This window comes from Orcinus orca, chromosome 3 (genome assembly GCF_937001465.1).
Source record: "Orcinus orca chromosome 3, mOrcOrc1.1, whole genome shotgun sequence".
Lineage (NCBI taxonomy): Eukaryota > Metazoa > Chordata > Mammalia > Artiodactyla > Delphinidae > Orcinus > Orcinus orca.
Genome location: NC_064561.1, coordinates 8,279,659 through 8,298,412, shown reverse-complemented (window position 1 = coordinate 8,298,412; position 18,754 = coordinate 8,279,659). Strand labels below are relative to the sequence as shown.

At 51.3% G+C, this 18,754-nt stretch overlaps 2 protein-coding genes across 2 annotated transcripts in view; one reads left to right on the top strand and one right to left on the bottom strand.

The window, feature by feature from the left end:
• The window catches only part of TECR (trans-2,3-enoyl-CoA reductase), a 28,122-nt gene extending 25,583 nt beyond the window's left edge, over window positions 1-2,539 (top strand). The window contains exons 3-13 of the mRNA XM_004277412.3: window positions 180-231; window positions 570-614; window positions 710-813; window positions 890-1,005; window positions 1,092-1,197; window positions 1,316-1,388; window positions 1,478-1,521; window positions 1,598-1,655; window positions 1,738-1,826; window positions 2,153-2,198; window positions 2,287-2,539. Coding sequence (XP_004277460.1) covers window positions 180-231; window positions 570-614; window positions 710-813; window positions 890-1,005; window positions 1,092-1,197; window positions 1,316-1,388; window positions 1,478-1,521; window positions 1,598-1,655; window positions 1,738-1,826; window positions 2,153-2,198; window positions 2,287-2,414 — 861 coding nt within the window. The 3' untranslated portion in view covers window positions 2,415-2,539. The remainder of the gene's footprint in view (window positions 1-179; window positions 232-569; window positions 615-709; window positions 814-889; window positions 1,006-1,091; window positions 1,198-1,315; window positions 1,389-1,477; window positions 1,522-1,597; window positions 1,656-1,737; window positions 1,827-2,152; window positions 2,199-2,286) is intronic.
• Window positions 2,540-2,607: 68 nt separating this feature from the next.
• Window positions 2,608-6,905, bottom strand: NDUFB7 (NADH:ubiquinone oxidoreductase subunit B7). The gene is made up of 3 exons (XM_004277411.4): window positions 6,713-6,905; window positions 3,090-3,258; window positions 2,608-2,795 (listed from the first exon to the last, which is right to left on the bottom strand). Exons 1-3 carry the CDS (start codon window positions 6,822-6,824, stop codon window positions 2,672-2,674), a joined length of 405 nt encoding a protein of 134 aa, XP_004277459.1. The 5' UTR covers window positions 6,825-6,905; the 3' UTR covers window positions 2,608-2,671.
• Window positions 6,906-18,754: the final 11,849 nt, after the last annotated feature.

Genomic DNA, 18,754 nt, shown 5'->3' with positions numbered 1-18,754 from the left:
GTCCAGGGGTGACCTGGCTGCCTGGTTAAAATGGCCCTCAGGCCCATGGCTGCCTTGTCGGCTCCCTCCTCCCATAGCAGTTGCCTGGGACCCCAGTCCATCCCACCTCACCAAGAGGGATTCTGGGTCCCGGGCTCCCCACCCACGGCTTACTGGTGCCTGGCCTGTGTTTCCCCCAGGTGGAGCCCCAAGCCACCATTGCTGAGATCAAGAACCTTTTCACCAAGAGCCGTAAGTCCAGGGCCCAGCCACACTGCCCCCGCGACCCCTCTGGGCAGGGGCCTCTAGGTAGGACCCTGTCCTACATGCCTCTCCCTCAAGGGCCTGCAGAGATAACCCCAGTGTGGCCCAGGCTTCTCTGGGCTTGCCTGGGGCACCCGCCCCCGTGTGGCCATCAACAGGAACACCCTTGCTGGGCTTTGGGAAGGACAACATCCCGCTTTGCCTGCTCTTCCGGTCTGCGTCCTGGAGCCACACAAACTTCAGAGATCTTGCCCGGGGGCCGGAGGAGCTGTAGGGACCCTGGGCCCCATCAGGCTGTGTGCTGTGACACCCTACTCTCCCTACAGATCCACAGTGGTACCCCGCCCGCCAGTCCCTCCGCCTGGACCCCAGTGAGTACAGCTGTCTGCTTGGCTGTCCCCGGGCTCCTGGGTGGCCCTGGGCGAAGGCCCAGGCAGGCCCTGAGCCCTGGCCCGACTCTCCGCAGAGGGCAAGTCCCTGAAGGATGAGGATGTTCTGCAGAAGCTGCCCGTGGGCACCACGGCCACCCTCTACTTCCGGGACCTGGGGGCCCAGATCAGCTGGGTAACGGTGCGTGCAGACCCCTCTCCCAGCAGCCTCGTCTCCCATCTGCCACGTTGGGGTGACTCACCTCTCCCCTCCCCAGGTCTTCCTGACAGAGTACGCCGGGCCCCTTTTCATCTATCTGCTCTTCTACTTTCGGGTGCCCTTCATCTATGGCCACAAATATGACTTCACGTCCAGTCGGCACACGGTGGTACAGTGAGTGGGGCCGGGTGGGAGGAGGTGGCAGGGGGAGGGGAAGGCCTGCGGACCTGCCCCCGCTGAACTGGCTCCCCCGCCCCCAGCCTTGCCTGCATCTGCCACTCATTCCATTACATCAAGCGCCTGCTGGAGACGCTCTTCGTGCACCGCTTCTCCCACGGCACCATGCCGTTGCGCAACATCTTCAAGGTGAGCCCCCAGCTGCCTGTCCAGGTCCTTCACCCCCGGCCCTACCCTCCCTGGTCCCCCTCACCTGGGTCCTGCCCTCCATTGGGCCAGGCTCCATCCCGGCCCTGCTCCCTTTCAGAACTGCACCTACTACTGGGGCTTCGCCGCGTGGATGGCCTATTACATCAACCACCCTCTCTACACACCGCCAAGTAAGTGGCCTCGGACCCTGCTCCCCCTTTGAACACCCCTTCACCCAGGCTCTCCCTTCACGGGCTTCCCTTCTCTGCTTCCTCTTCAGCCTACGGAGCTCAGCAGGTTAAACTGGCGCTCGCCATCTTTGTGGTAAGCGGGCTGGGACGGATGACAGGGTGCGGGGAGTTTTGGGGGCGGCTCCGAGCTGACCCTGCTTCTCTAACAGATCTGCCAGCTCGGCAACTTCTCCATCCACATGGCCCTGCGGGACCTGCGGCCAGCTGGTGAGTGGCCTGCTCCGGGCAGGGGGGATGGCCACCTGGGCAGGCTGAGCCAGCGGGTCTCACTCCTGTCCTGTCCTCCCAGGGTCTAAGACCAGGAAGATCCCATACCCCACCAAGAACCCCTTCACATGGCTCTTCCTGCTGGTGTCTTGTCCCAATTACACCTACGAGGTGAGGGTCTGCCCTCCTCTCCTCTCCCTCCTGGGGCTTGGGGTCCCATGTGGAGGGCTAGCTTCTAGGAGGGGGCGGTGCCTGGCTCCGTAGCTGTTTCTGCAGTTTGAACTTGGAACATTTGGAAATGGAGAGACTGTGGCCTCTGGGGGCCTGGGAGGTGTCCAGCTGGGCTTGTGGCTGTTGGGGACTGAGGGCCAGCTTCATCGTGTAGTGCCCCCTTACTCCAGGCCCCTCTAGCACTGGCGTGTGGTTCCCATCCCCTTACTAGAACAGCTGGGGCTGCCCAGCCCTGCCCGCCTTCACCCTGCCTGCTCTGCCCACAGGTGGGGTCCTGGATTGGCTTTGCCATCATGACACAGTGCCTCCCAGGTGAGCCCGCTGCCCCTTCCCCAGGGGGCCCCGCCCGTCCCTGCTGTGTGCAGCCCTCCCTCCCTGACTCCCCTGTTCCACCCCACAGTGGCCCTCTTCTCCCTGGTGGGCTTCACCCAGATGACCATCTGGGCCAAGGGCAAGCACCGCAGCTACCTGAAGGAGTTCCGAGACTACCCGCCCCTGCGCATGCCCATCATCCCCTTCCTGCTCTGAATGGCATCCCCTCACCCAGGCTCAGCCAGCCAGGCTCGTGTCCCCCCGCCCCAGTGTCATTCTGGGCGAGGAGTGGGAACCACTGCTCTCCAGCGTCTGGAATAAAACCTGCCTGCCCAGCTGGACTCAGACTCAGCGGTGTTTCTTTTGGGGGTCGGTTCGGGAATCAGCACACCAAAGAAAGAGGCGGAGCTTGGGCTGAGGGCCCTGGAGGCTTTTATTTTTTTGACTGGTCTACAGGGTGGTAGGCGGGGCCGCTACAGGGCCACCTCGGGGCCCACGTCACCGGACCCCTGGCCTCTGGCCTCCCTCTGCTCCCGCCTCTTCTTCCGCTGGAGCAGCCGCCGCTCCCGCTCAAACTCCTTCATGCGCTTCACGTAGCTGCAGGCAGAGTACAAGGAGGGAGGGGTAGCCTGGGGAGCTGATGGGACTCTGAGGGGGTCGCAAGTAGGGAAGACCTGCGTGCCTGTGATGTAACTCTGGGGTCTGCCCCCTCCCCTGGGGTGGACACCAGTGAGCCCAGAGCAAGAGCTGGGCCTCCCACCTGAACTAGGCGTGGCCACTCCTGTAGGCACCTCAAAGCAGCCCGCCCCAGCCCACAGCCCCTTTGGGATTCCTCTTTCTACTGAGGTGGGGCCTGGCCGGGTGAGGGCTCGGGGCGGGCGTGGGGCTCACTCGAGGTGCTCGCAGTAGTCCCAGTCGTGCTGCTCGTGCTTGCAGGCCAGGAGGTTGGGGAAGCTGTCGCGCTTGCACTTGAGGAACCGGATGAGGTAGTGGGCGCAGTAGTCCCGCTGCTGGAGCACCAGCTGTGCGTCATTCATCTCCTGCTGAGTGGCCACCATCTCTGCGGGGGGGACGGGTGGGGCTCAGCCAGGGCCAGGAATAGCTTTCTAATTTGCACGAAAGCAACCCCCAACACTGAGGCCCAGATGGGCGGGGTCCCCCTCCCACCATCACCGAGCACCTCGAAATCCACGGTAGATTCTTGCCTCCCCTCCCCCTGGGGTCACTCCCCAGACAGCCCCACCCTGCAGAGGTGTGTGTGTGTCTGTGTGTCTGCCTGGGGGACCTGGATCCCAGCTCTGTCCTCTCAGTGGAGGCATAGCTTCTGCCCGCCTCATAGAAAGCTGAACTAATAATCCTTGTCCTGTTGCCCCACCCACCTGGTAAACCCCACGGGGATGAAATCAACCTTCACTTCAACTGGGGCCCATTTGGGGGCCGTCAGTAATCGTGGGCACACACCCCAGCCCGCGCCTGCTGTGCTGGTGATCCTGAGCTCTGTCCCCACCTAGCACGGGGCACACAGGACCTAGCACGGGGCACACAGGACCTAGCACGGGGCACACAGGACCTAGCCTTCCTGCATCCTCAAGGGAACCCCTGCCCCCCATCTTACCCCATCTTTCTTGGTCCTAGATGCTCCTCCTTTCTCGAACGTTCTCTTCCCGTAGCCCCCCTCTCTGCCACACCCTCCCCAGGTTTCCTCCCATCTCTATGGCTGTCCAAACATTAAGCCTTGGCTTCTGGTGGTTCTTGCTAAGAGCCGTCCACTCATTCTAATTCATGGCTTCCGTCTCCACCCCGTATATCGTTGAGTCCCAGGCCTTGTGTCCACCTGCAGCCCCTGACAGTTTCCATGTCAAGGTGGTACTTCACACCTGATGCTCCAGCATGATGAGTCAGTAGCCAGGATTTATGGAGTACCTACTGTGTGCTAGGTGCTGGGGATATACGAGGGAACATGCCAGGCAAGGATCCCTCCCTGCTCTTGGAGGGAGACACAGAACAAACAGGTAGAGCTAGATGTTGTAGGATGCCTGACAATGCTAAGTATTAGGGAGGAAAATAAGGGAGAGAGAGAGGCAGTGTGGGGAGGTGGGTCACAACTTTAGATGGAGGGGTCCGTCAAAAGGTGGCATACGAAGGTGAGGGAGTGGGTCACACAGACACCCGGGTAAGGCATCCCCAAGAGCGGAACAGCAGGTGCAAAGGCCCTGAAGTGGGAGGTCAGGCGGGATGCCCCAGGGGTTTCGGCCTAAGCATGTGGTGGTCAGCGCTGGAGGGAGGCACAGGGTTGGTTTGGGGAGGTCAGGAGCTCTGTTTCAGGCCTGCTGAGTGCAAGATGCCTGTTAAATGTGGAGTGGAGATGCCAAGCAGGCAGTGAGGTCCATGAGTCTGGGGTTCAGGGTGAAGGCCCAGCTGGAGATAAAAACTCCAGCACTGGTGCACAGCAGCCATTTGAAACCAGAGGACTAGCAAACACCCCCAGGGAGTGGTGGGAGTGGGTGGAGACAGGAGAGACCCACGCAGTGGGGCGCCTTGGCATTTACAAGGCAGGGAGGTGGGCGGGAGCTGTGGGGTCTTGGAACTACGTGAAGAGGGGCTCCCAGGAAGTGGCAGCGACCGGCCGTGCCTGCTGCTGCCATAGTGGAGTTAGACCTGAGAATCTGGGCCACAACTACTGAGCCTGCACGTCTGGAGCCTGTGCTCCACAACAAGAGAGGCCACGATAGCGAGAGGCCCGCGATGAAGAGTGGCCCCCGCTTGCCAAAACTAGAGAAAGCCCTCGCACAGAAACGAAGACCCGACACAGCCAAAAAAAAAAAATTTTTTTTTTAAATTTATTTTATTTATTGGCTGTGTCAGGTCTTCGTTGCTGCACGCGGGCTTCGTCGCGGTGTGCGGGCTTCTCATTGCGGGGGCTTCTCTTGTTGCGGAGCACGGGCTCTAGGCGCGCGGGCTTCAGCAGTTGTGGCTCGCGGGCTCTAGAGCGCGGGCTCAGTAGCTATGGAAGCCCCAGGAGAGGATATTACAACAGCAGAAATAACAGTGTATTTGCATGTTGATGGGAAAACCAACCTTGCAAGAGAGGGAGAGTGGTTGGAGCAGTCCTTGGGTAGGTGAGAGGATGGGATGGAGGGCATCAGAGGGCTCACCTGGAGCAGAGGCTTAGCTAAAGCCGGGGCAGATCATCTGGGCTAACAGGAGAGAAGGTGGAGTCCAGGGTGTGTAGGAAGCAGGGATGAAGGGAGCCCACAAGAGCTCTTTTGGCTGCTTCTATTTTCTTAAGAGGATACAAAGTGACTAGCTGAAAGGAGGTGCTGGGGTCTGAGAGAGAAGGCGTGAGACCATGGTCTAGGAAGGAGCCCGAGAGAGCGAAGGGCCAGGGAATGTGACAGGAAAACAGCAGCATGAAGAGTCAACTGGGGGAGCAATTGGGAGACCAGTCAGGGAGGATGGGTGTTTTTCTCCCACGATGTTCAGCTGCACAGGGACAGGAGCCACGGCTTTAACCAGGGTTCTGGTTAAGCAAGACAGAGGAGGGGATGGGGTGGGGCGGCTCTGGGTGTTTGCAAAACATTAATGGGAAAGCAGGGTGTGAGGGGCAGTGGGAAGGACTGACATGATAAGGAGGTGGGGGTACTGATGGACTGCAGGTGGGGGTACTGATGGACTACAAGGACTCGAGACACCATAGGACCGTACCTCCCAACATTCTCCTAAATCCACACCTCTCTGCACCACCCCATTCCCTTAGGGGTCTCCCTGTCTCCAAGTCGTCGCCCACCTGGCAGCCAACGTGACCTTTTGATAAAGCAAATCTGATCGTGTCCCTCCTCTGCTTTGAAGCACTAGCTCTCCCCTCTCCTTGGTCTCGGTGTGGCCAACTCCTCCGCATCTCCCGCAGGCCTCGCTTCCAGTCAGTCTCCTGAAAGCCCGCCTTGATACTCCCAGGGGCCATCATCAAGATCCGCCAGGTTCCTCTGTCTTCCCTACAGGGCTGTGAGTTCCCCCTTAGTCAGTGCCTGCTGCATCCTCGGTGCCCAACTCGGGACTTGGTCCAGGACTGGCGCTCGATATGCTTGTGATATTAACGAATAAAAAAAGCAACGTGCAGAACAGTATGTGCGGCGTGAGCCCCCCTCGTGTCTTCTCTAGCATACCTAAAAATAGCAGCGACATCTGGACAGAGGTACAATAAGCACATCCCTTCCGCGATAAACCCTCCCATAGTTCCCCACTCACTCCAGGACTAAATCCAACTGCTACCGCCTCATTAGGTCCTGTGTCGCCACTCTCTTTTGCCCCCGGGCTTTTTGTTCAAACAGTGCCTTCTGCCTGGAATGCCTCCACACTCAGGCAGGGTCACGCGCGCCCCCTGGACTCCTCCGGGCCGAGGTCAGGGCTGAACCCAGACACAGTGCATGACGCTCGAGCCCAGCCGACCCCGGGGTTCAGGGGTTCCGGCGCCCACCCCAAACTCCCGCCGGCCGCGCCTGCGCACTGGGACTCACCGCGTTCTTTGCGCCCGGGGAAGCCGTAGTCTGGCGGGAAGGTGGGCATCCGCAGGGGGTCGGGCTCCACCGATGCATCGCCCAGGTAACGCCGACCTAGGTGCGCCCCCATGGTTGCTGTCGCCGCAGGTTCCTGCAGCAGACAGGGTCACCCAGCTCCTACCCGGAAGCACTCCTTGGCCAGCGACGGCTTCCGGGTTGCTCAGGCCGCAGCGGGGATCATAGAGATGAACGACTCCGGAGGACTTCAGGTATCTCTGGCGCCACCTTGCGGTTGGGCTGAGATAGTAAGGTGCGCGCCTCCTACTCTGGTGATCGCCAGAGGGGGCCTCCCTGCTTCTGGAAATCCATCTGGGCAGGAGAGGGTGGACGATGTGAGCCTGGGGCTTCCTCCCACCCTCCCTGGGCGCCTCTGGTCTCCCGAAGCTAGAGCACAAATGAAAATTATTCTTATGTCGTATTTCTAGCTTCTCCCGAAGCTAGAGCACAAATGAAAATTATTCTTATGTCATATTTCAAAAAAGTCTTTATTCTAAAACTTTAGAATTTGTCATAAAAAACCCTTCACAGAGCTGACATAATTAGCAAATATCAAAAGTTTAAATAAAATTATTTAAAATAAGCATTTTAATTAAGTTTAATTTAAATAAGCAAATAAAAGTTATTTATAAACTATTTATAAGCTGAGATTTTAAATAAATCCAATTTAGTACTTTGTAAAAATAAAACGAGCTGTGATTGTAGTATCCCTGTAGTTGCCCCTGTAAAGAATGGGTATTACATTTCACCCCTGTTACATTAAAACTTCTACACATGTATATTTAAAAGTATAATACATTGGTAATACTGCCAAATACTTCTTGGCCCAATGTGCAGCTGTAACAAATGCTGTGTTAATTTGTTACTCTCTCTGGAATCCTGCACATTGGAACACAAAAGAGAAGCCTTTCACTGGGTGCTTGGCCGTGCTGGGAAATGATACTTGGATGCTGCATGATTAGATTTCATTTGACAAGGTGTTGTGGGTTGAATTGTGTCCACCCCCCCTCCCCCAAATAAGTTGAAATTCTAACCCCTGGGAACCTGTGAATATGATCTTATTTGAAAGTAGGGTCTTTGCAGATGTAATCAAGTTAAGATGAGGTCATGATGGACTCGGGTGGGTCCTAATCCAATGACTGATGTCCTTATAAGAGGGAAATTTGGACACAGACATGCACACAGAGCATCACATGATGCTGGAGGCAGAGACTGGAGTGATGCATCTACAAGCATATGAACACCAAGGATCCCAGGCCAGGAGGGATCCTCCCCCAGAGACTTGGGAGTAAGCATGGCCCTGCTCACACCTTATTTTGGACTTGCAGCCTCCAGAACCGTGAGACTATAAATTTTTCTTGTTCTAAGCCACCTAGTTTGTGGTACCTTGTTATGGCAGCCCTAGGAAACAAATACACAAGATAATTTGTCTTTTCTCCTACCTAAACTTGTCTGGTGCTCAAGTCCCCTACACACCCCAAAGCAGCATCTGTTTCCAGCACTGGCAGCGGCACAACCAGAATCACACTCAGACACAGGAGGGCATCAGCCAGAGTGGCGGGGAAGTGCTCCCTGGAGGCCTGAGTGGCATTGATACCGAGAGATGTCATGTTTAGAGTTACGGTTGTTCTATGCCAGCTCCAATCACAGGATATCAGGTGACAGCAGCATCCGGTGTTCTTCAGTAAATTTATTTTGTGTTTGTAATATGTGAGATTCTCTAAAGCAAGCCAGATTCCTCTACTTGGGCCAAGGGGGTTTCCTGCTATTTGAGAGAACAGATGTTCTGGATTAGAACCCTATTTGTGTGGTCTGGGTGAGTGCCTTTAGCTCTTTGTAAAATCGAGATCTCAATTTTAATGTTTTAAGCATTAAATGTGTTAATTATATGAAGTACTTATAGCAGTGCTTAGCACATAGCATTAGATAAGTGTTACTTATTGTTACTACTACATCCCTCTATTATGAATGGCTGTGTCAGAACTTGAGGACACAGAGGTGAACAAGAAGAAAAGAGTGGGGGTGGAGGGTTTCTCTCTCCACTCACACGCGTCCTACGAAGGGCTTTAAATACAATCTGTAGTGGGTTAAACAGTGCTGCCCCCTTAAAAAGGTATGTCCATACCCCAATCCTGGGAACCTGTGAATGTGACCTTATTTGGAAAACGTGCCTTTGCAAATGTAATGAAGGGTATTGAGATGAGATCGTAGGCCAGGTAGGCCTCCAATGCAATAAGTGTTCTTATAAGAGAAAGATGGAGGGAGATTTGACATCAACAGAAGAGGAGACAGAGAAAGAGAGAAGGTCGTGTGAAGACAGAGGCAGAAATTGGAGTGATGCGGCCACAAGCCAAGGAACACCTGGAGCCACCAGAGGCTGAAGGAGGCAAGGAGCAGAATCTCCCCTAGAGCCTTTGGAGGGAGCACAGCTCTGCCGACAACATGATTTCAGACTTCGGGCCTCCAGAACCGTGAGAGAACAAATTTCTGTTGCGTTAAGCCACCCAGTTTGTGGTCATTTGTCGAGCAGCCTTAGGAAATGAATACACCACCTTATAGATGGATAACCCCCAAATCTGTCTCTAGATATGTCTTCTCCCCTGAAATGCCGACACATGAATATATCCAGCCACCGACTGGGCACCTTCACATGCTTATTCTGTTTGAGCTGCTATAATAAAGGCTTATAAACAATAGAAATTTATTTCTCACAGTTCTGGAGGTGGGAAATCCAAGATCAGGGTGCCAGCATGGTTGGGTTCCAGCGAGGGTCCTCTTCTGGGTTGCAGACGGCCAGCTTTTCATTGTGTCCTCACATGGTGGAAAGGGGGTGAGCTTGCTCCCATGTCTCTTCTTCTAAGGGCACTAATCCCATTTGTGAGGCTCCACCCCCATGACTTAATCACTTCCCAAAGGCCTCACCTCCTAATACTATCACATTGGGGATTAGATTTCAACATATGAATTTTTTTTTTTTTTTTTTTTGGTGGTGGTGGTGGGGATATACAAACAGTCTATAACACACCCTCAAACGACACTCCTGATTTCTCTCTGCTCTCTCCTAAATCTGTTCCTCCCTCTGTCTTCCTGTCTTGGGCAATGTCTGCTCCATTTTTTCCAGGTGTCAGGCCCCAAACCCTTTGGTCATACTCAACTCTAGTCCTCTCACCCCAGCCATCCAAATCAGTGGCAAATTTCTTTGGTTGCACTGTAGAAACCGATAAAGAACACAACCCATTCCTACCCCCTCCAATGGCCACCAGCCCCATCCAGGTCATGGCCATATCTCCAGTACAACTGCAGTAGGCTTCTCCTGGCCCCCACCTTCCTTAATCTCTCACCCTCGGGTTGCACCTGTCAAAACAGAAATTGGATCATGTCCTTCCTCTGCTGAAACCCTCCCGTGGCTCCCCATTTATGTGGAGCAAAAGCCACACCCAGCCTGAAAGCATTTGACTCAGGAGGTCTGGAGCCCCAGAATCTGCATTTCTAACAAGTTCCCAGGTGACAGAGATATTGCTGGTCTGGGGACCAACCTTGGGAGAACTACTGAGCTAGATTTTCATGTGCTGACACAGGGACGTAGCCATGATATATTGGTAACTCAAAAAGGCAAGTGAAACAGAAAGTCATCAGTTAGATCCATTAAACTGTAACTTGCTTAATAAGTAGTGAACTGTAACGTCCCTTCACGGATCAAGCTTGCTTTCATTGTTTTTATAAAAACTTGCATGTCCTCCAAGTGTCACGTAGCCTAAACAATAAGATGTCTACCAGGCTTGTTTTTCAGGAACTTGGAGTCAGCTGTGTCCAGTCTGAGCTCAAGCCAGTTAAGACTGGTTGGGACCACCCACCCTCCAACTGGGTCTGCACAGGTGTCCAATCAGTGTCCTTTTGATGTCAGAGGACTCAAAACTCCACCCTCAGAGCAGGCTAACCCTGCCATTTTCTGGACTTGCATCCCGTGGAGAAGCATGTAGCTTACATTGGCCTGAGTAGAATGATGATTACCTCACTTAAAAGAAAAGATCTCTAATCACCTTTCCCCATGCTCCCCAAGCCTCAGCTTTATTCCATAAATATCCCGAGCCCCTCACCTTCAGGGAGGTGGAGTTGAGATATGTTCTCCCATCTTGCTTGGCTGCCTTGTGAGTGAACCCTTTCTCTGCTGCAAAATTGGTGTTTCAGGTTTGGCTTGCTGGGCATCTGGCAAACACACCTGGTTCAGTAACGCAAGCCATGGAGGATAGACCGATGGTGATTGAGACTTCCTTTCCAGGAAGTTCTGTCCCCAGAACGTGGTATAGATTTGTGATCCTTGCGCACTTCCTGACTCCAGGGGACAACATGCACGTTCTTGTCTTTGTGAATGGCACTCCTGGAGTTGTGCAGTGCCCAACCTGCACGGCTATACCAGGCAGCCCTACCCTGTTCTGTGTGTCTCCCCTCTGCCTCTCTTTTTCTGTGTGTCAGCTGCTCACCTAGAGGCCAGAGCTGGGAGGAGACCCAGAGTGGCAAATCACGGTGCCAGCTCACTCTCCCTGTGTGACCTTGGGAAGTGACTTCCCTTTCAGAGATGCGGTTTACTCACCTGTAAAATGGGTCCCTACTAAACAGCTCCCACCCCTTCATGGTTTTATTTTCCTTATTAGCACTTACCGCCCTCTAACCTGAGATCTATATATTTGACTTAGTATTTAACTTGTTAACTGTTGGTCTCTCCTCTTGAAGGTCAGCTCTGCAGAGCAGGGAATTTTACCTGTCTTGTTCACCGCTGTATTTCTGCACCTAGAAGGGTACTGGCACACAGCGGGGGTTTAGTAAATACTTGTCAAAAATCAACAAATGAATAAATGAACAGGGTGGTTTGGAAGAACCAGTTGGTCAACCAGTTGATGGTTGCCTGAAAAGCGCTTCCTGCCGGGCACCTAGGAGGTATCCAGTACGCGCATGCGCTATTATCACTTTCATCTGGGTGGCGCTCTCTAACTAGAAGGCCCACCAGAGGGGACTCCCACGACCAGTCGTTTCACTAGAGGATGAAGAGGTCCAAGCCAGGGATGACTCTGGGTGGGTGGGGATGTGGACCTACATCTGTCCTGAGGTCCCTGGACGCAGATGCTTCAGCTTGGTCTGTCCATACTCAGAGTTGGAGATCTGAGGGGGGATAATATTAGAGTGAGGGTGGTATTCAGGGGTGAGGGAGGGGCCGGGCCTCAGTCACCCGTGCCCCACAGTCTTCCTGTTTTTCTTCTTCTACCAACCATCTGATGAGACCTTACTGTGTTCCCCGCCCGCATCCCCAGGTGCCCTGCATCACTGCCCACAGCTTCCCCGCCCCTCCTTCCTCTTTCCCGGGCCACTGCCATCTGCGCAGAGGCTTCTGCTCTGCCCCGGGCAGGGGCTGCATTAGCATTTTGTGGGCGGAACAGCCTCGGAGGCCCCAGGTGGGGCCGGGGATGGAGAAGAACATTCTGGGCGGAGTTTGCGCCTCGCCTCGGTCCGCTGCATGGGAGGTCGGAAGCTCTGGGTACTTTAGTTCCGGAGAGGAGGAAAAATAAATTAGCTTGGCCTAGACAGTCCCTGGGGAAGAGCTGGCCTCGGTCTGTGGTAGTGACCAGAGGCGCGCCTGTAATCCAGGAGCTGCCCCGGGATTCTGCTGCCTGCGTGTCGGGCTGCTGGCTGGTGGTGGAGGACCAGCGAGCCTGGAGTGGCCTGGCCTTAGGGTTTGGTGGGCAGGACCGTCACTCATTCATTCAACAAACATCCTATTGGACACAATGTGTGTGATAAGATGGTGATAACTGTTAAGGACAAACGTAATGAATGGAGTGTATGGAGAAGGGTGGGCTTGGAACTTCAGTTTTAGAAAGTTTCACTGAGAAGGGGACATTGGATCTCAGACTCCCTGTTTCTCGAAGACACCAGGAGCTTGCTGTCCTCAGGGCCTTTGCACAGACTAGAATGCTTTTCTTCCAGATAGGTACAGGGCTTTACCCCACCTTCTTCAGTTGATTTCAACTGTCAGGTCTTTCCTGATCACCTCCTTCTCCTCCCCCCCTTCCTCCCCCCTCCTTCTTTTAAAATTGATATATAATTCACATATAACATTATATTAGTTTCAGGTGTACAACATGATGCAATATTTGTATATATTGTGAAATGGTCTTATTAAATTAAAATTAAGTCTTATTAACATCCATCCATTACGGCACCGTTACCCTTTTTTTTTTTTTTCTTGTAATGAGAACTTTCAAGAGATACTCTGTGAAAGCAGTGTTATTTCAGGGCATGGATCAGGTATATGTTCTGTAATGCATATAAGGAAGTGTTTGTAGACACACAAGGTGGTTCTAAGAGTGCTAATTGCTCAGCAAGATTAGATGAGTCTTACATCAGTAAATAACGTGCTGACCATTTTTCATTGCATGTAGAAGTGTATTTAACAGCTCATGTATAAAAACGTTTTTTTTTTTTGAGTGTTCCTTGGTCATCCAGTTGTGAACAGTATTACTTTAGTGAATGGATGTGCAGACAGTTCTGTAATGCATGTAGAGGAGTGCCTAGAAACACAGATAAGAAAGATGTTCCCAAAACTGTTACTTGAAAAAGAAAGAAAAAAACTCTATTTGCAACTTTCAAATAGACCCAATCACCTTATTTATTTATTTATTTTTGGCCACGCCTAGTGCTTTGCGGCTTGTGGGATCTTAGTTCCCCCACCAGAGCCACAGCAGTGAGAGTGCTGAGTCCTAACCACTGGACCGCCAGGGAACTCCCCCATCACCTTCTTAAACATAAGTGTTTAATGCCCTACAATTCCCTCTTAGCACTGCTTTAGCTGCACCCCACATATTTTGATAGGGTACGTTTTCACTTTCATTCAGTCAAAAATATTTTTAGTTTTGACTTCCTGTCTGACCCATGATTTAATTTCCAAATATGTATGGATTTTCCAGATATCATTCTGTGATTTCTAGTATATTTTGGTTCTGGTCCAAGACCATGCTTTGTATCATTTCCATTCTGTGATCTTCTTTGCTATTGCAACAGTCCCGCCCCATGCACACCTGATTCCTCTTGTCTGCTTTATTTTTCTTCTTTTTTCTGCTTATGCCTATCTAACAACATTTCTAAGGTATGTTTTTTTATTGAAGTACAGTTGATTTACAATATTATATTAGTTTCAAGTGTACAACATAGTGATTCAATATTTTTATAGATTATACTCCATTTAAAGTTATTACAAAATAATTGCTAATTTCCCTGTGCTGTACAATATATCCTGTTTCTTATTTATTTTATTCATAGTAGTTTGTATCTCTTAATCCTCTACCCCTATTTTGCCCCTCCCCTCTTTCCCTCTCCCCACTGGTAACCACTAGTTTGTTCTCTATATAAGGTATTTGTTTATTTTATTCATTATATCTCTCCCTGTTTCTAAGCCCAAGGGTAGGGATTTTTGTTGTTATTCACCGATGTCTCCCTAGTACCTAGAACAGAGCCTAACACATAGTAGGTGGTCAATACATATCTGTTGAATAGATGAATGAACAACTGAATCCCCAATCTCCATTGGACATATCAGGAGACCTCTGCTCAGAGATATTGTTCTACTTCCCTGAGGTCACGTAGCAAGAATGCGGCAGAGCCGGGTCAGCCTGGGCCCATGGCTTTATGTTATTATACCCAGTTGACAGGACTGGATTTCACTACCAGTTCCTGCACACCTACTGTGTGCCAAGTCTCGAGACATGGCCTTGGCCATGTGGCCGTCACCCTCACATAGTGAGACCATCCAACCTTCACCACACTTACCTTGCCCAGGCCCACCCACCTTAAAGGATGCCCTTGATGGCCAGAGATGCTATCAGTCCTCTTGGTTGGTGTATCCCCCATCCCTTCCCTATCCGTCCACCCTGACCCCCCCATATCCATCTGGAATCTGATACTTGTTGTGTATACTCAGTGGGTATTTGCTGGGCAGACAGACTCTTCCTTCTCAAACAAGTCTCCATTTCCCCATCTGGAGAATGGGAACAGCACACCCACACCTCATGCAGGTGGGAGAGGTTCAGGATGTTACATCATGGGAACGGGGCGGGGGGAAGCCCAGCCCCTGGGGTGAGCTTTTCCTGGAGAGGGAGGCTGGTCTGCTGCTGCCCTCCCACCTCAAGTAGGGCTGGGGCCACCCCCCTCCGCATGTGCTGGGGAAGAGTTTCCACTGGCGGAGACTGTGGATTGCTTATATTGAGACTGTGAGGTGAGAAATAAATTCCATCTCATTTAAGCCACTCTTGTTCTGAATCTCCGTTACAGCGACCCCGCCCAATTTTCTAACTTGTACATGGACGGGCCTGACGGGATTTCCTTGTTGTTTAAGCCAATCTGAGTTGCATTTCCTTTTACTTTAATGGAAAACCCCTCAAAAGAGTAATTGGGGTCTTGCCCTTTGGGGTATGTAATATGCTATGCTTGCTGTAACAAATTACCACAAATTTAGTGGTTTAAAACAACGGAAATGAATTCTTTTATAGTTCTGGAGGTCAGAAGTTCAAAGTTGTTTCATGTGGCTGAAACCAAGTTATCAGCAGGACCACTCTCCCTCAGAGGCTTCGAGAATGGGAGAATCTGTTTTCTAGCCTTTTCCAGCTTCTAGAGCTGCCTTCCTTGGCTCATGGCCCCTTCCTGCATCTTCAAAACCACCAGCATAGCATCTAGAGTTGAGACACAGAGATGCACAGAGAAAAAGCCATGTGAAGACTGAGGCGGAGATTGGAGCGATGTGGCCACAAGCCAAAGACTGCCAGGAAACCCTAGAAGCTGGAGAGGCAAAAAGGATCCTCCCCTAATGCCTTTGGAGGGAGCATGGCCCTGCCCACACCTTGATTTCAGACTCTATTTTTTTTCCCAAGAAAAATTATATATTAATGCAATGTTTAAAAAAAAAAGTGAAAGAAAATTGTGGTAAAGAAATGATCAAAAGTTTAAATAAAAACAGTTATGGTTGTTTTTCTTCCAGCTTTACTGAGGTATTGTTTTCTCAAATTAAATTAATTAATTAATTTGGCCGTGTTGGGTCTTTGTTGCTGCGCACGGACTTTTCTCTCTAGTTGCGGCAAGTGGGGGGCTACTCTTCATTGCGGTGCACGGGCTTCTCATTGCAGTGGCTTCTCTTGTTACGGATCACGGGCTCTAGGTGCGTGGGCTTCAGTAGTTGTGGCATGCGGGCTCGGTAGTTGTGGCTTGTGGGCTCTAGAGCACAGGCTCAGTAGTTGTGGCACACGGGCTTATTTGCTCCGCGGCATGTGGGATCTTCCCGGACCAGGGCTCGAACCTGTGTCCCCTGCCTTGGCAGGAGGATTCTTAACCACTGCACCACCAGGGAAGTCCTTCTGAGATATTCTTGACAGTCAAAATTGTATGTATTTAAGGTGTACAACCTGATAACCCAATATACATGTATATTGTGAAATATTCACCACAACCAAGCCAGTCAACATATCCATCACTTCAGAGTTAACATTTTCCTTTTATTTATTCTTTTTTTTGTGTTAAGAACACCCAAGATCTACCCTCTTAGCCAGTTTCCAGTACACAATACAATGTTGTCAACTATAGTCACATTGTAGTTTTCTAGAACATATTCATCTTGCACAACTGAAACTTTGTACCCATTGACCAACATCTACCCATTTTTTCCCTCCCTCCAGCCATGGGCAACCATCTCCCTGCTTCTATGAGTTTGCCCCCATAAAGGGGGCAAGGGCAGAAGTGGGTAGACTTAGGTGGAGGCTATTACTGCAATCCAGGTGAAAGAGGATGATGGCTAAGACCAGGAGGTTTAAAGGACTCAGATGCTGAATATGCTGTGAAGGTAGAGCCAACCAGAATTACTAACAGATTGGTCAGATTTCCAGTTATCTAGGGTGTCTAAGAAACCACCCCAAATGTAGTGGCATAAAATAATCACTTCATCTGCTCATGGATTCTGTGGGACGGAACATGGTAGGGACAGCTTGTTTCTGCTCTATGACGTCTGGGGCCTTGGATGGGAAGACCCAAAGGGCTGGAGGTGACTCTAACTCTCCTGGGGGCTGGAATCATTGGGAGGTGCCTTCACGTATATGTCTGGCACCTGGGCTGGGATGACTTGAAATCTGGCCTCAACTGGGATTGTTGAGCCAAGCACCTCCACGTGGCTTGGGCTTCCTCACAAAATGTCAGCTGGGAGCACATGTTCTGACAGAGCCAGGTGGAAGCTGCGTGGCAGCTGTCCCTTGTGCCACATTTTGTTGGTTATAAGAGAGTCACTAAGGCAAGCCCAGATTTAAAGGGAGGATAATTAGACTCTACTTCTTGGTAGAGTGGCATGGTCACATTGCATCAGAACATGTAGGACATGAGATATTGTTGCAGCCATCTTTTGAAAACGTAATGTGCCACAGCCGTGGAATGAGAGAGAAGGGAGGCGTCATGGATGATTCTAGAGCTGTTGGCCCCAAAGGCTGATGGTGGTCATTTTGAGAAACACAGGCAGGCTGCTTTCTTGGGCCTCAGTCTGGTTATTCCACCTCTTTCACGAGGCTCACAGGAAACTCCCACATCCTTGATGTACCAAAAGACGCAGCCACTCCTGTTGCAGCCCTTTCCCCTATGTCCGTCATTTCACTTCATGCTGTTTTGGGTGTGAATCAAAACCTCATCCCTTGGTTTCCCCATAGGGTAGACAGATCTCTCTCTCTCTCTCTTTAACTTTCACTTTTTAAATACCCTCCAGTCGATGTCAAGTTCAGGATGAAAAACACTCCTTTGCAAGTTCTGTGTATATGACTGTGGTAGGCAGCCTTCAAGATGGCCTCCAAATGATGCCTACCTGTTGGTATTTATGTCCTCGTGTGGTTTCCTCCCACAGTGACTCAAAGCTGGTCCATGTGATAAATATAGTAGAGATCATAGTTTGTGATTTGTGAGGCTAGATCATACAAGGCTTTGTGGCTTCCATTTTGGCCTATGCCATGTTGTGAGGATACTCAATCAGCCCTTGGGAGAGGCTCACATGGCGAGGAACTGAGGCCGCCTGCCAACAGCCATGGGAGTGTACCATCATGGAGGAGATCCTCTAGCCCCAGCCTAGCTTTCTGATGACCGCAACCCTGGGCAACATCTTGACTGAAACCTTATGAAAGATCCCGAGCCAGAACCACACAGCTGCTCTTGAATCCCTGAGCCTCAGAGACTGTGAGATAATACATGCCTACTGTTTTTTTTTTTTTTTTTGGCGGTACGCGGGCCTCTCACTATTGTGGCCTCTCCCGTTGTGGAGCACAGGCTCCGGACGCGCAGGCTCGGTGGCCATGGCTCACGGGCCCAGCCGCTCCACAGCATGTGGGATCTTCCCGGACCGGGGCACGAACCCATGTCCCCTGCATCGGCAGGCGGACTTTCAACCACTGAGCCACCAGGGAAGCCCCCTACTGTTTTTTTAAGTCATGAAGTTTTGGGGTAATTTGTTATGTAGCCACAGTGAGCCTAAAACTTCACTGTGGGAATGTGGGAGTACTTAGCACCGATTACTTTAATGTCTTGTTGTAAATGTCAACACCTCTGGGAGGCCTCCCCTGACCACCTCTCTACATTAGCCCCCATCCTATCCCTTTACCCTGTTTTATTTTATTTTAAGATAATACTTAGTTACTATTGGAAATAAAATTAAAAACCAAACCATATTGCTTATTTCTATATTTCTTTATAGGTTTATTGTCTCTCCTGTCTCGATTGATGTTTCATGAAGGAAGGAGCTTATCTATTTTTCACCCAGGGCTTGGTGCCGTGTAGGAACTCAAATGCAGGGGCTGTTGTCATTGTTATTTCTATGCATGAATCCAAACTGGGGAGAAGAATAAGTGTGTGTGTGTGTGTGTGCGGTCTGTGGTGTTCCCCTCAAGATAGATTTGCATGTTCTTGACTTTTAAAGAAAAAAGGAACTGAGAAAAACCCTAG